This window comes from Rutilus rutilus (assembly GCF_951802725.1).
Source record: "Rutilus rutilus genome assembly, chromosome: 10".
Taxonomy (NCBI): domain Eukaryota; kingdom Metazoa; phylum Chordata; class Actinopteri; order Cypriniformes; family Leuciscidae; genus Rutilus; species Rutilus rutilus.
In genome coordinates this window covers 38796312-38811746 of record NC_140215.1, presented here as the reverse complement: position 1 = coordinate 38811746, position 15435 = coordinate 38796312, and the positions used below count along the sequence as shown (strand labels likewise).

Sequence of the window (15435 nt, the reverse complement as noted above, 5' to 3'; positions counted from 1 at the left end):
AAAATACAGGGTATTAAAACAGTAGGAACTACAAATAAAGTCAGTATGTGAGGCTAAATAGATGTGTTTTAGTCTGAATTAGGTAAGATATATGTTTCCATTTCAGTTTCCACAAATCCCTTCACTCGATTGGGATGTTCTCTTTTGTTCTGGGCGGCAAGTGCAGTAACTGTAACATCGGGCATATTTTGTAGTATTAAACACATATTTATACCGACTTCATCAGGCTCCGAAAATTCTTAATAAAGAACACAAAGAATGGCCTTCTCAGCTGCCATAGTTGCAACTCTTGCGTCATCAGAACAGTGTGTTCAACGCATCACCGTTTCTGTTTAAAAAACGTTGTGCAACGTTTTGTCGGGGGCTGAACGCAGCCCTGGTCCGGGTCAGGTGATGTTCCAGGTAAGAGGCTGCAAACCGAAGTTGGACCAATCAGCTGTGAGCAAAGTGACACATGTCTGATGCGATAAAGTCACTCCACCTGTTTCTACTCCAAATTAATGGTCACTACATAGCAAATTATTTTTAAAGACAAAATCGGCTGGCTTTTACTAATGCTTATTTAGAATAATAATTTTGTATGATATAGATATTTATAATTATTAAATATATAATTATTATAACCTTAATCGATCACACATGTATAATTTTAGTTTATCAATTATTAATACACACAGTTTAAATGAATAAAATAAGAAAGGTAATATAAATACGCTTTAGAATCAATAGATAAAGCTATAAAATGACTACATGTGAGCTTAAATGTTAAATTCTCTCTGTAGCCTACCTTTGTCAACTGTATAAATTAACTTCACGTTTTCTTGCACTGATATAGCAATACTTTTTTTTTTTTAGTTGTCGTGTTTCATAGACAGCTATTTTCTTCTTGCTGTGTAAATTTGTTTAAATTCTTAATATTTTTCAATCTCGTAATATTCTGCAGAAGAGAGAAGTGAATCGCACTGCTTCTCTCGCGAGAAATGAATCGCAGTTTCACTCTTTCTCAGCGTGTGATTGGCTGTTCGCTACTGATGTCACACCTAAACTCCTAAACTCAGGATCAAAGCCTGAGTTGACAGGGCAAGTTGATGATCAGCATCATGGTACCAACAAAGCCTGGTTAGATTGGTTTGGTTTTATCAACTCAAAACTAATCCTGTAACCCTGAGTTTGTAAACTACCATCATGGTACAGGCCCCTGGATCATGTCAAATCGTCAACAGTGAAATCCTGATAGCGGAGTAATCCATGTACGAAGAACAGGCCCGGTTTCTAAAGTTTGCGTTTTCAAGTCCCCAGAATGCTGTTGTTGTGTAAATAAGAGACCAAAGCACATTATTTTTCAGTTTTTGGTAGAAAATGGTGTCATGTAAACGCCCCACTTGGAGAGTGTTTTTTTTTAGTTGTTAGTTTTTTAAATGAAGACACCGGCCTCTTAAAGCTAAAAAAAGTGTTTTATTTCTGAATTACATATGAAGCACCACATTGTAAAAGATATTTGGATCCTGGGGTGTTTAAGTCATTTCTGTGTCCCGTCTGTTCGACTCTTCACTTCTGTCTTGTCCAGGTTTCTCCTCCTCTTTATTGTCACTGTCATTTTCTAAAATACAATGTTTCCAGAAATTATTCCCTGACCAATAAAATGCTAAAGCAATTTAATGACAATTTGACAAGCCAGAAAAGGGTCAAATGTAAATCTGTTCTAAATTTGCCATGAAATTACAAAGCTATAAACGTTTGTGATTTTCATTTCTATAAAACAAAACTAATCTTATAACTTATGAAAAAAACACCTATTCAAGTGCAGTGAAGACTTCATATTTAAATTGTTTTTACTCCAAATATTTTTTTAAAGTGCTATATACTGTAGAAACAGGAAGATGTGCTGTTGTGATCATGTGTTTATCTCAACAGAGCAAGTCGTCTTTAAAGGAATACAGTCAGACTGACGTCCAGTCAAACTCTCTAAACATGCTCACCTGGTTCACTGCTCTTCGTCTGCTCATCCAGAAGTGCTGAATGAGCCGTTACACCTTTATTCATATTCATATTCATTTCTTGCTCTTCTTCTCCCTGTCCATCCCCACGGCCTTTTCCTCTCTCCTTAGAGTCCTTTGCTGGAAAAAACAGTAATAATGACTCAATTATGTTTATGAGCTTAAAATATACCGGTGCATGTTGAACTTTTAAACTAAATACAATAATAATTATAACTAGATTAGTATGTAAATGGAAAACTGAAAACCATATCACATTCATATCTTTATGGTTTTGAGCATCTTACCGTTCTTTTTTTGTCTTTGTTTCTTTATTTTGAAATAAATGGCTACAGCCACAGCTATGACCACCAGAACAACAGCAGCGATGATGGATAATGCAACAGGTAGAATGATATTCTGATCTGATTGTGGAGAACAGAACAATACTCATTATCTTCATCATGAACTGTACTTGAGCATTACTGTAATGAGCCTGAAGTAAACCTGTGTCGCAGTGTTTCAGAGTGAAGCTGCTGCTCTTCTGGCTCACTTCATTCTTCACAGTGCACATATAGACTGAATCAGGCTCCTCCTCTCTGCTGATGTGAAGCTCTTGCCCGAACTGCTGAGCTGAACCTGATCCAGTCCATTCATAAGAAACATGAGACTGAGATGACACTGAACAGAACAGTGCTCGTGAAATATTGTTCAGATTACAGGTCACGATCGGCTCCTGTACAGCATCTGAGGGAACAGCGAATGGTGGATTTAGATGCTACGTAAACGTAAATACTTTATAACAAAACTCATCTCATGGCTATGGAAGCTTGTTTCCGCCACAGAATAAAGACATTTAAAAGATAATTGCGACTTTTATCTCACAATTTGGACTTTTTTTTCTCATAACTGCCTGATATAAAGTCGCAATTGCATGTTATAAAGTCAGAATTGTGAAGAACTCGCAATTCTGAGACTTTATAACTTATATCTGACTGTATAACATGCAATTGAAACTTTATATCTCCAATTCTGACTTTATATCTCACAATTCTGACTTTATATCTCGCAATTCTGACTTTATATCTCGCAATTCTGTCTTTATATCTCACAATTCTGTCTTTATATCTCGCAATTCTGACTTTATATCTCGCAATTCTGACTTTATATCTCGCAATTCTGTCTTTATATCTCGCAATTCTGACTTTATATCTCGCAATTCTGTCTTTATATCTCGCAATTCTGACTTTATATCTCGCAATTCTGACTTTATATCTCGCAATTCTGACTTTATATCTCGCAATTCTGTCTTTATATCTCGCAATTCTGACTTTATATCTCGCAATTCTGACTTTATATCTCGCAATTCTGTCTTTACATCTCGCAATAATGACTTTATATCTCGCAATTCTGACTTTATATCTCACAATTCTGTCTTTATATCTCACAATTCTGACTTTATATCTCACAATTCTGACTTTATATCTCGCAATTCTGTCTTTATATCTCACAATTCTGTCTTTATATCTCACAATTCTGACTTTATATCTCGCAATTCTGACTTTATATCTCGCAATTCTGTCTTTATATCTCGCAATTCTGACTTTATATCTCGCAATTCTGTCTTTATATCTCGCAATTCTGACTTTATATCTCGCAATTCTGACTTTATATCTCGCAATTCTGACTTTATATCTCGCAATTCTGTCTTTATATCTCGCAATTCTGACTTTATATCTCGCAATTCTGACTTTATATCTCACAATTCTGACTTTATATCTCGCAATTCTGACTTTATATCTCGCAATTCTGTCTTTATATCTCACAATTCTGTCTTTATATCTCGCAATTCTGACTTTATATCTCGCAATTCTGACTTTATATCTCGCAATTCTGTCTTTATATCTCGCAATTCTGACTTTATATCTCGCAATTCTGTCTTTATATCTCGCAATTCTGACTTTATATCTCGCAATTCTGACTTTATATCTCGCAATTCTGACTTTATATCTCGCAATTCTGTCTTTATATCTCGCAATTCTGACTTTATATCTCGCAATTCTGACTTTATATCTCGCAATTCTGTCTTTACATCTCGCAATAATGACTTTATATCTCGCAATTCTGACTTTATATCTCACAATTCTGTCTTTATATCTCACAATTCTGACTTTATATCTCACAATTCTGACTTTATATCTCGCAATTCTGTCTTTATATCTCACAATTCTGTCTTTATATCTCACAATTCTGACTTTATATCTCGCAATTCTGACTTTATATCTCGCAATTCTGTCTTTATATCTCGCAATTCTGACTTTATATCTCGCAATTCTGTCTTTATATCTCGCAATTCTGACTTTATATCTCGCAATTCTGACTTTATATCTCGCAATTCTGACTTTATATCTCGCAATTCTGTCTTTATATCTCGCAATTCTGACTTTATATCTCGCAATTCTGACTTTATATCTCGCAATTCTGTCTTTACATCTCGCAATAATGACTTTATATCTCGCAATTCTGACTTTATATCTCACAATTCTGTCTTTATATCTCACAATTCTGACTTTATATCTCACAATTCTGTCTTTATATCTCGCAATTCTGACTTTATATCTCGCAATTCTGTCTTTATATCTCGCAATTCTGACTTTATATCTCGCAATTCTGACTTTATATCTCGCAATTCTGACTTTATATCTCGCAATTCTGACTTTATATCTCGCAATTCTGTCTTTACATCTCGCAATAATGACTTTATATCTCGCAATTCTGACTTTATATCTCACAATTCTGTCTTTATATCTCACAATTCTGACTTTATATCTCACAATTCTGACTTTATATCTCGCAATTCTGTCTTTATATCTCACAATTCTGTCTTTATATCTCACAATTCTGACTTTATATCTCGCAATTCTGACTTTATATCTCGCAATTCTGTCTTTATATCTCGCAATTCTGACTTTATATCTCGCAATTCTGTCTTTATATCTCGCAATTCTGACTTTATATCTCGCAATTCTGTCTTTATATCTCGCAATTCTGACTTTATATCTCGCAATTCTGTCTTTATATCTCGCAATTCTGACTTTATATCTCACAATTCTGACTTTATATCTCACAATTCTGACTTTATATCTCGCAATTCTGTCTTTATATCTCACAATTCTGTCTTTATATCTCACAATTCTGACTTTATATCTCGCAATTCTGACTTTATATCTCGCAATTCTGTCTTTATATCTCGCAATTCTGACTTTATATCTCGCAATTCTGTCTTTATATCTCGCAATTCTGACTTTATATCTCGCAATTCTGTCTTTATATCTCGCAATTCTGACTTTATATCTCGCAATTCTGTCTTTATATCTCGCAATTCTGACTTTATATCTCGCAATTCTGACTTTATATCTCGCAATTCTGACTTTATATCTCGCAATTCTGTCTTTATATCTCGCAATTCTGACTTTATATCTCACAATTCTGACTTTATAGCCGTTTCTCAATATGCGAACTTGTCTGTACTTGTGTTCTTGTGGACTTGTGAAACGTCATCAGTCGCTGCCCAAGTACTGTTCCAATTCAAAGTTCACATCTAGCCAAGTCCAGTTCAAATCCCCGGATGTGTTCTTGATCCGCCCCTTTTACCGAGGATGCATCGAGAGGTGACTTGTGCGAACTCGAGACAGCCAGGTATCCCAGAATGCATCGCACACCAACCAGCAAGCGTCAATAGCAGAGGAGAAACCCCGCGTAATTTAAAAATACTGCTATAATTGTGTCATGAAATGTAGTTTTAAGAGTATTTCAGGCGAGAATGTAGTTGTTTAAAGCTCAAATCTTTGGTTTATTTATAAAGATAGCGCCTATTTGAAAATTTGATCTGACGTTTTCGGAGTTGTGAGAACCAGGCAATCGGACGCGCGGCGCTCGTACCCCGCCGAGAACAATCTTTCCTCGGCTACTGCTGCTGACTTGCCGCTGTCTCGGATGTCTCTAGTCTAATGGTTTAACATGAGATATAAATCGTCTTCTGTATATCCAACAGGCGATTTATTTATTTTATTTGTCTCATTAATGTATAATTTGTTCCCTGGCAAAACGTTTTAGCTGAGGGCAAAGTGAAGTTTCATAATTTAACGTTAGTCTATTTAACTTTAACGATGTAGCCTAGAGAGCTGACTTATGTTTGACTGAATCGTTTGCTTTATTATTGTATAGCTTCTTATACCTTTTAGGCTACTTATATTGATCATTAAAACTGACATTTAACAAAAAAAAAGGTTATGTCATTTTATTTTATATATTTAAAACATAAAATATTTTATTATAGCCTACATGTTGCCTACATTCTCTTCACTGTATATACATATATGACACAACCCTGTCTCTTTTTGCTAAATGTTCGTTTTAATGATCAATATTATAATGTTTTTATTCATCATATTTTTAAAATGAAAACAAAGAGTCAGGGTTGTGCTTTATATTTCGTGTTGTTGTAAATATGCAGTTAAGATAATCAATTGCGTTGCCTGAACCACATTTGTGTGGCCATTATGTTAAAGTTTTTTTTAAATGAAAATGAAAAGAGGCAAAGGTGGTTTATAACATATTTTGTTTTATTTGTAGCCTATAAAGAGATAACCGGAGTAGCCAGAGCGAGCTGCATGAGTGACACTATCAAGTACGCTGCTGTTCCATTTCAGAATTATCGGACTTGTGTCCTCCCGTCCTCGGGAGTTCGTTCTCCTGAGTCGAACTTGTCAGTCCGAACTACCAAGGACTCAATTCCGAACTTTGCGTACTTGGTATTGAGAAACGGCTTATATCTCGCTATTCTGACTTTATACCTCGCAATTCTGACTTTATATCACGCAATTCTGACTTTATAACTCGCAATTCTGACTTTATATCTCGCAATTCTGACTTTATATCTCACAATTCTGACTTTATATCTCGCAATTCTGACTTTATATCTCGCAATTCTGACTTTATATCTCGCTATTCTGACTTTATATCTCGCAATTCTGACTTTATATCTCGCAATTCTGACTTTATATCACGCAATTCTGACTTTATAACTCGCAATTCTGACTTTATATCTCACAATTCTGACTTTATATCTCACAATTCTGACTTTATATCTCGCTATTCTGACTTTATATCTCACAATTCTGTTTTTATATCTCACAATTCTGACTTTACATCTCACAATTCTGACTTTATATCTCGCAATTCTGACTTTATATCTCACAATTCTGTTTTTATATCTCGCTATTCTGACTTTATATCTCGCAATTCTGACTTTATATCTCGCAATTCTGACTTTATATCTCACAATTCTGTCTTTATATCTCACAATTCTGACTTTATATCTCGCAATTCTGACTTCATAACTCGCAATTCTGTCTTTATATCTCACAATTCTGACTTTATATCTCACAATTCTGACTTTTTATCTCGCAATTCTGACTTTATATCTCGCAATTCTGACTTTATATCTCACAATTCTGACTTTATATCTCACAATTCTGACTTTATATCTCGCAATTCTGACTTTATATCTCGCTATTCTGACTTTATATCTCACAATTCTGACTTTATATCTCGCAATTCTGACTTTTTATCTCACAATTCTGACTTTATATCTCGCAATTCTGACTTTATATCTCACAATTCTGACTTTATATCATGCAATTCTGACTTTTTATCTCGCAATTCTGACTTTATATCTCACAATTCTGACTTTTTATCTCGCAATTCTGACTTTTTATCTCGCAATTCTGACTTTATATCTCGCAATTCTGACTTTTTATCTCACAATTCTGACTTTATATCTCGCAATTCTGACTTTTTATCTCGCAATTCTGACTTTATATCTCGCAATTCTGACTTTATATCATGCAATTCTTTCTGACTTTATATCTCGCAATTCTGACTTTATATCTCGCAATTCTGACTTTATAACTCGCAATTCTGACTTTATATCTCGCAATTCTGACTTTTTATCTCGCAATTCTGACTTTATATCTCGCAATTCTGACTTTATATCATGCAATTCTGACTTTATATCTCGCAATTCTGACTTTATATCTCGCAATTCTGACTTTATATCTCGCAATTCTGACTTTATATCTCGCAATTCTGTCTTTACATCTCACAATTCTGACTTTATATGATGCAATTCTGACTTTATATCTCGCAATTCTGACTTTTTATCTCGCAATTCTGACTTTATATGATCCAATTCTGACTTTATATCTCGCAATTCTGACTTTTTATCTCGCAATTCTGACTTTATATCTCGCAATTCTGACTTTATAACTCACAATTCTGACTTTTGTAGCAAATTAGCTCTATGAAATATTAATAGTCAATAATAACTTGTTATAATTGATTATGAATATTTGGATCAGTTACTATAATTAACTTACTTTCGTAAATTAATATTACAATCAATTAGCCTGTTTGTCCCGTGAACACTGAGGATTAATTGTTTATTAATTCTAAGAAATGTACATTTCCGGGGCACGGGAAATGTCTTTCTTACTTTACAGTACTACTAAGAGCAGTAGCCAAAATCGATATGATTAGTGACTCCAGTTATGAGCTTGAGACACGGACAACTTTACGTGTGACATGAACAAGACTTTATTAACTAAACTAAACACTTAAACTACTCTAACACAGTGGTTCTCAACTCCAGTCCTCGTGACCCGCTGCTCTGCACATTTTGTATGTCTCTCTTATCTGACACACTCAGTTCAGTTCATGGAGTCTCTCCTAATGAGCTGATGATCTGATTCAGGTGTGTTAAATAAGGGAGACATACAAAATGTGCAGAGCAGTGGGTCCCGAGGACTGGAATTGAGAACCACTGCTCTAACATACACACACACACACACATGCATACAGTTTACCAAGGGAAAGAGAGCTGAGGCAGAATACAGGAAAGCAAGAAGTTATAGCATTGTTTGAAATTCAGCAGATCAACAGCCTTGAGCAAACCATCAGTTTAGTTCTAACACACCCTTCTTTAAAAGGGGTAAGGAAACTTAAAGGAACACTCCACTGTTTTTTCAAATTAAACTATGTTATTCCCTTAACTAAGACGAGTTGATACATACCTCTCTCGTCTCAGTGCGTGCACTCAATCGCTCTGGCACGCGGCGACACTTTGATAGCACTTAGTTTAGCCCAGTTCATTCATTAGGATCCAAACAGAGATGAAGTTAGAAGTGTGAATTTCTTGTGAAGTTCAGACAGATAATCTTTCTCTCAAAGTCGTTCAATACTGTTTATGCATCAGTAAATCAAGCCAGTGACTAAACGATCAACTTCACGTCGTTTCTCTAAGTAGAATGAAAATAATCTTACTTAAACTGTGAATAATATACAGAAAGCGATCAAAGAACAATCCCTTTCCAATCGCCCAAGCTGTCAATCACACAGCGCGAGTGATTATTGCAATGATAAGATCTTCATTCACGCGATCAACCGACTGTCATCTGCTCAATGCTCATCACTGTAACCTTTTATGTGATGGGAATAGATCTAAATACTTAAAAAAACTTCTCACGATTCATTTATCCCGATAGCTGTAACAGTAAAAACGTATAATAGCTGTAATAGTAAAAGTTTTCGAGAGAGTTCCACATGTAATGATAAATATTTCATATGCAAGCATGTCAGCCAATCACAGCAGTGGACGTTTACACTGAAGACTCACAGCAGCCAATCACAGCAGTGGGCGTTTACACTGAAGTCTCACAGCAGCCAATCACAGCAGTGGGCGTTTACACTGAAGTCTCACAGCAGACACGCCCCTTCAAACAGAGCGCTCAAATCAGAGGCTAAAATCAGGCTAGGAAATATGCCTTTTATTTCTACATTATAAACTTTTGATCTAAAAAGCATACTAACATTATAAGGGCACCCCAGGACACATTCTAAACTAATAAAATAATCCATGCAATGGGACCTTTAAGTTAGAGTCACAGCTCTCTGGAATTTCCTCCAGCTTCAGTGTGTCCTGTAACAGGAAACCGGGTTCTGCCATTGTGTTGGCTTCATTTGGGATGTTTTTGGGGGAAGTTTCACAGGCCTTTGTTGGGAGAGTGAGTTTGCTGGATTATTCATTAAATAAATGAATAATGTGTGTGTGTGTCTGATTGGTCCAGACGCTACACTTTTTATCTCACAATTCTGACTTTATATCATGCAATTCAGAATTGCGAGGTGTAAACTCGTAATTGCGAGAAAAACAAGTCAGAAATCTGAGATAAAAAGTCACAAGTACCCTTTTTCATTATTACTGTATTATTCCATGGTGAAAACAAGCTTATGGCTACAAGACATTGACATTTTTGAAACATGTTCTTACCTGCCTAGTTTAATATACGAGGATATTTTACATGATTATAGCTTAAAATTCACAAAAATGCATTTTGAATGATTAAAATTGCATAAAAAAAGATTATTAAAATTTAAAATGCATCATTATTTTGTAGCTTAATTTAACCTAAATTACAGTGATTTTCCATCTGTGTCACATCCATAAACAGTTTCCAGGACTTTTTCTATAAAATAAAAATAAATGACATGAAACAATTACTTCCTGAAAAGTCCATACATACTTTCAAATCATCCATTTCATTCATCAATAGAATATGTCAGCGTCTGTCTTGAAAAACCACAATAGTTTGTACAGTATGTTGTGTTTCGTGTGCTGGTGTCGTCAGATGTCTTAGCTTAACAAACAAGATTTTCTCGGTCATCCAGCTTCACCAGCACAGGTATGATGATACTCCAGCCAAGCCAACATTAAATCAGTGTAACCAACAATACTGCCGTCTTATTTCATTCTCACTTACCGATAACTTGAACTTCTCTTTCAGAACTTTCCAGCTTCCCACTGATCTGGATTACAGACTTATAAATGCCACTGTCACGGCTGGTCATGTTATGAACCGTGAGCTGTCCAGTAGTGAATTCAATCTCTGATCTTTCCTTGAACTGACCGTAATCTTGAAATTCAGTCGGATCATGGTCAGCCACCTTATTTCCATTGTGTGTCCACAAAATGTCTTCAAACTTTCCTTGAATATTTGGATTTAAAGTCAGACTCGTCCCATTCTTGACATAGACGATAGGCGTTACAGCATCTGATTCATATTTAGAAAAGGGGTTAATAAATCAGCAAAGGTAAAGATAATGGTGCAAGTTTAAACATCTAAAATATAATAATCTACATTAAGTTGAGTTTTACAATGAAAATCTAAATGTGAATTAGAGATCCTAAATAAATTATTGGCTGCTGCTTGAACATTGTCTTTAACATTAGGCTTCTTCTGTCTCAACAAAGAAAAGCTCTATTTTTTATGGATACAGTCTATTTCATTGTTTGCTTTATCCGGATTTGTCAGATTCGCTTTAAGAAGAACTTGTTATGTAACCATTACGACTAAAACACAGCTTACAAAACAACTCATAATGAACAACTTTCAATAATATGTTCAGCATATGAAGCAAATAATCATGACAAGTAGCCTAATAGAGAACATCACTTACTGGATAATCTTGATAGTATTAAACAGATGAAAAGACTCGATACTTCCCAAAGCGGTCTCATTGTCTAGTTTTACTTTCGGTCAGTTGTTCAGGTGACCCGGTCCGTCGAGAGCTCGCGGAACGAGCTTGATTTTCGCAGTGTGTGGCTTTACGGTGCAGCTGTTCGAGACGGAAGCTGTAATTAAAATGAACGAGTATATAATATATATATTATATGTATAATTGTGCCAATTTAACCGCTTACTGTATTGTAAGCTGCCATACCGGAACACCCTCAAAGAAAAAGGTATCACTCACCTTTACACGGCTCTCTGTTTTGTACATAAGCACCACCTCCTACAGCTGCGAACTCAGACAACCTACACTTCCTGTATAACATCAAGAGATGTCCGTGAACAGTGAGCGTTTTAGCAAAATATGCTCATAATGATTAGATATTGTTCTTATGTGAACTGGTCTGGGAGACATTGAAAGGCATCTTATCTGCAGCATTGAAGTGTGATTAATTAATTATTTATATATTTCCAGACCCTTAGGTCCATATCACAAAGTTAAAGAAACAGAAAGAAAAATATAACATACAAACAGATTTACATACACCAACATTATTTAAGAACACACAAACTTGAGTTTCAGTGCTTCCAGAACCAGGAAGAATACCTTGTGTCACTTAATATAGGATCATTTAAGACCATTATGATTGTATTTCTCAAGTCACCCAATCGACACATTAAATTATATTTTATAAATGATACATTTATTCAGCATGGTCTACGGTAAATTATGGAGGCAAATTGAAAAGTGAGAAGCTTCACTTGAAACAAAGTGATCACATGAGTTAGAGACCACATAAGCTCTGTTGTCACCGTCTCCACGAAACGTGAACTGTTAGTTACTATCAACACAACAATTAATTAGGCAACTTTACAGAAAATTGTGCTGTTATGCCTACCTTATTTGTAATCTCCGGTTATTTTCAGTTTTGAAGATATTAGTATTAGAATGTATGGTCACACACTTTAGATTAGGGTCCAATTCTCACTATTAACTACCAGTTTTGTCTCAATAAACTCCTAATTAATGCTTATTAATAGTTAGTAAGGCAGTTGTCAAGTTTAGCTATTGGGTGGATTAAGGGATGTAGAATATAGTATTGCCGAATAAGACATTCATTTGTGCTTTATAAGAACTAAAAAAACAGCCAATATTCTAATATGCATGTTAATAAGCAACCAGTTAATAGTGAGAATTGGACCCTAAACTAAAGTGTTACCGAATGTATTATTCATCCATTATGTTCTTCAAAGCAAAAGCTTGATTTTGTAGATTATCTTGACAATGATCTTTCCCCCCGTCTCGTTTGCTCTTTCCTCATGGCAGACAGGTGGTGTTCAGCTATACACTGAGTGTGTATACATTCATCACTGTCCTCACACCTAGTAGTACTCAAAGTAGGACACAACTAGTACTCTAGAACACAAACTAAGACACGAAACATGCTTCCCAAAACAAAACCAGGAAAAATATCAACCATTAAGAAGATTTGAAAAAATCAGTCATAAATGATTTGAAAAAACAGCTAAATACAATTACATATTTCTGTGTATGAACTTATGTTTTAATAATATTTAACATTATGCCATAGTAATATTAACAGCTATTGAGTACAGACACATGCAGTGCCATGTACTGGGCAGATTACTTGCCAATTATAACTGGTTACTGATTCCAAATTACATGAAAATTCTAGTCAGTCAACTAAAGATGACATATTTTAGGTAACATATTCTGCCTACTTTTTGATTACTTTTGACCTAACTCTTTTATCACATAGATTTGAGTAGGATAATCTTGTACCATTTAGATAAATGGACAACTGGATCTTCCAGTAAAAATGACAGACTTACACCAGACACCCTGACATCCAAACATTTAGTCTGTTTAAACCTGCCCTCTTTTCTTACAATCAAATGCAAACTTGTCAATCAACAGCTGATGGATAGAAACAAGTCCACACCGTACATTTAATTTCCATTTTGGTAACTCGTTTCACTTAAATGTGCATCACAATATGGAAGAAAAGATCTGTTGCTTCTTTTGTTACATTACATGAGCAAACATTCATAAACAGGAAAACAGCAAGAACATTACACAGCCAAAGGTGGATTGCAAATTTATTTACATGGTGTGCAAATAAAAAGGAAAGTTTCCATAGTGATACCGATAAAGGTCTAGGCCCTATATCAGTCAGTCTCAAATATATTTGCATTAAAGGAGAATTTCTCAAATTATGAACAGGCAATTATAATATTACAAAGGCCATCCATTTGTGGTAGTAGAATCAGACAAGTTATATTTCTAAACCAAAGTCTCAAACGGTTAAAATGTACAAACAAATTTGTGTACATTTTGAAGCAGAGTAAAAAAAAAAAAATTAAAAAAAAAATCACAAACCTAAACCTAATATTTCATTGTAATCCACATATACGTGTATGTGAATGTGTGTATGGCTTGATTTTAATGTGTTTAGACAAAAGTCTTTCAAGGTCATAGCCTATTGTAATAGAGCTTAGTCAGGGTAGCACCATATTTAACTTTTGACTGTTGGATGTTTAACAACTGTTGACAAAACATCTTTACAAAATACTTTAAATTGACAAAAACCCTATAAATGTTTTTTGAAAGTTGTGAGTTTTGAAAATTACATGTGCTCGATACATTCATAGAGTGCATGCCATTGTAAAGACTGTAAGTCTCTCTCTGACCGCCTTGTTTTTATCCTTTTATCTATATGCTACAGAAACAGTCAGTCACCTGAGATATGAAATTAGGACTGCACATGCACATTGGCTTCTCCAGCCTGAAATATAAGCGTTTTTAACACTATTTGAACATAAGAAACAACATTTATGGGACAGGTAATTAAAAATTGTATTATATTTCTAAACCAAAGTCTCAAACGGTAAAACATTTACAAATGAATTTGTGTACATTTTGAAGCAGAGTAAAAAAAAATAAAAAAAATTCACAAACCTAAAACTAATATTTCATTATAATCCACATTTACATGCCGAATGTGTGTATTGCATGATTCTGTGCATTTCAATGTGTTTAGACAAAAGTCTTTCAAGGTCATAGCCTATTGTAATAGACCTCAGTCTGCACATGCACATCGGCTTGTCCAGCCTAAAATATAAGCGTTTTTAACACTATTTGAACATAAGAAACAACATTTATGGGACAGGTAATTAAAAATTGTATTGCTGATTTGAAATGTGTTATTTAAAAGTGAGTCTGGAACGAGGCCGAGGTGGAGCCAGAGTGCCAAAGGACTGAGGTGGAACTGGTGGGAGTGAGGAGTGATGACTGAGGCGGAGTGAGGACTGAGACAGAGCCGGTGGGAGTAAGGACTGAGGCGGAGTGAGGACTGGGACAGAGCCAGTGGGAGTGAGGACTGAGACAGAGCCATTGGGAGAGAGGACTGAGACAGAGCCAGTGGGAGTGAGGACTGAGACAGAGCCGGTGGGAGAGAGGACTGAGGCGGAGTGAGGACTGAGGCAGAGCCAGTGGGAGTGAGGACTGAGGCGGAGTGAGGACTGAGGCAGAGCCAGTGGGAGTGAGGACTGAGACAGAGCCGGTGGGAGTGAGGACTGAGGCGGAGTGAGGACTGAGACAGAGCCAGTGGGAGTGAGGACTGAGACAGAGCCAGTGGGAGTGAGGACTGAGACAGAGCCATTGGGAGAGAGGACTGAGGCGGAGTGAGGACTGAGGCGGAGTGAGGACTGAGACAGAGCCAGTGGGAGTGAGGACTGAGGCAGAGCCGGTGGGAGTGAGGACGGAGGCGGAGTGAGGACTGAGGCAGAGCCAGTGGGAGTGAGGACTG

The 15435-nt window shown here is 35.8% G+C and overlaps 1 protein-coding gene across 5 annotated transcripts; it reads right to left on the bottom strand.

Annotated features, from left to right (window-relative positions):
- Nucleotides 1-1435: 1435 nt before the first annotated feature.
- Nucleotides 1436-11935, bottom strand: LOC311298131 (lymphocyte function-associated antigen 3-like). Of its 5 annotated transcripts, none has more exons than XR_014628910.1 (7): nucleotides 11850-11935; nucleotides 11553-11727; nucleotides 10856-11146; nucleotides 2484-2723; nucleotides 2285-2401; nucleotides 1980-2073; nucleotides 1436-1600 (listed from the first exon to the last, which is right to left on the bottom strand). XR_014628910.1 is itself a non-coding variant. In XM_084420831.1 (7 exons), exons 2-7 carry the CDS (start codon nucleotides 11611-11613, stop codon nucleotides 1515-1517), a joined length of 933 nt encoding a protein of 310 aa, XP_084276957.1. In that variant the 5' UTR covers nucleotides 11614-11727; nucleotides 11850-11935; the 3' UTR covers nucleotides 1436-1514. The 5 variants fall into 5 exon arrangements, 2 of the variants coding, with proteins under 2 accessions (XP_084276957.1, XP_084276958.1); XR_014628911.1 differs by lacking the exon at nucleotides 11850-11935 and adding an exon at nucleotides 11797-11843; XR_014628912.1 differs by lacking the exon at nucleotides 11850-11935 and adding an exon at nucleotides 11797-11823 and having other exon boundaries at nucleotides 11553-11711.
- Between the last annotated feature and the right edge of the window lie 3500 nt (nucleotides 11936-15435).

Coding starts and splice junctions, on each gene's coding strand:
- LOC311298131 (XM_084420831.1), bottom strand. CDS start 11,613: ATGAGACCGCTTTGGGAAGTATCGAGTCTTTTCATCTGTTTAATACTA. Junction 2,402..2,483: donor TCTGAAACACTGCGACACAG/GTTTACTTCAGG, acceptor CTCCACAATCAG/ATCAGAATATCATTCTACCT. Junction 1,601..1,979: donor GACGAAGAGCAGTGAACCAG/GTGAGCATGTTT, acceptor ATTGTATTTTAG/AAAATGACAGTGACAATAAA.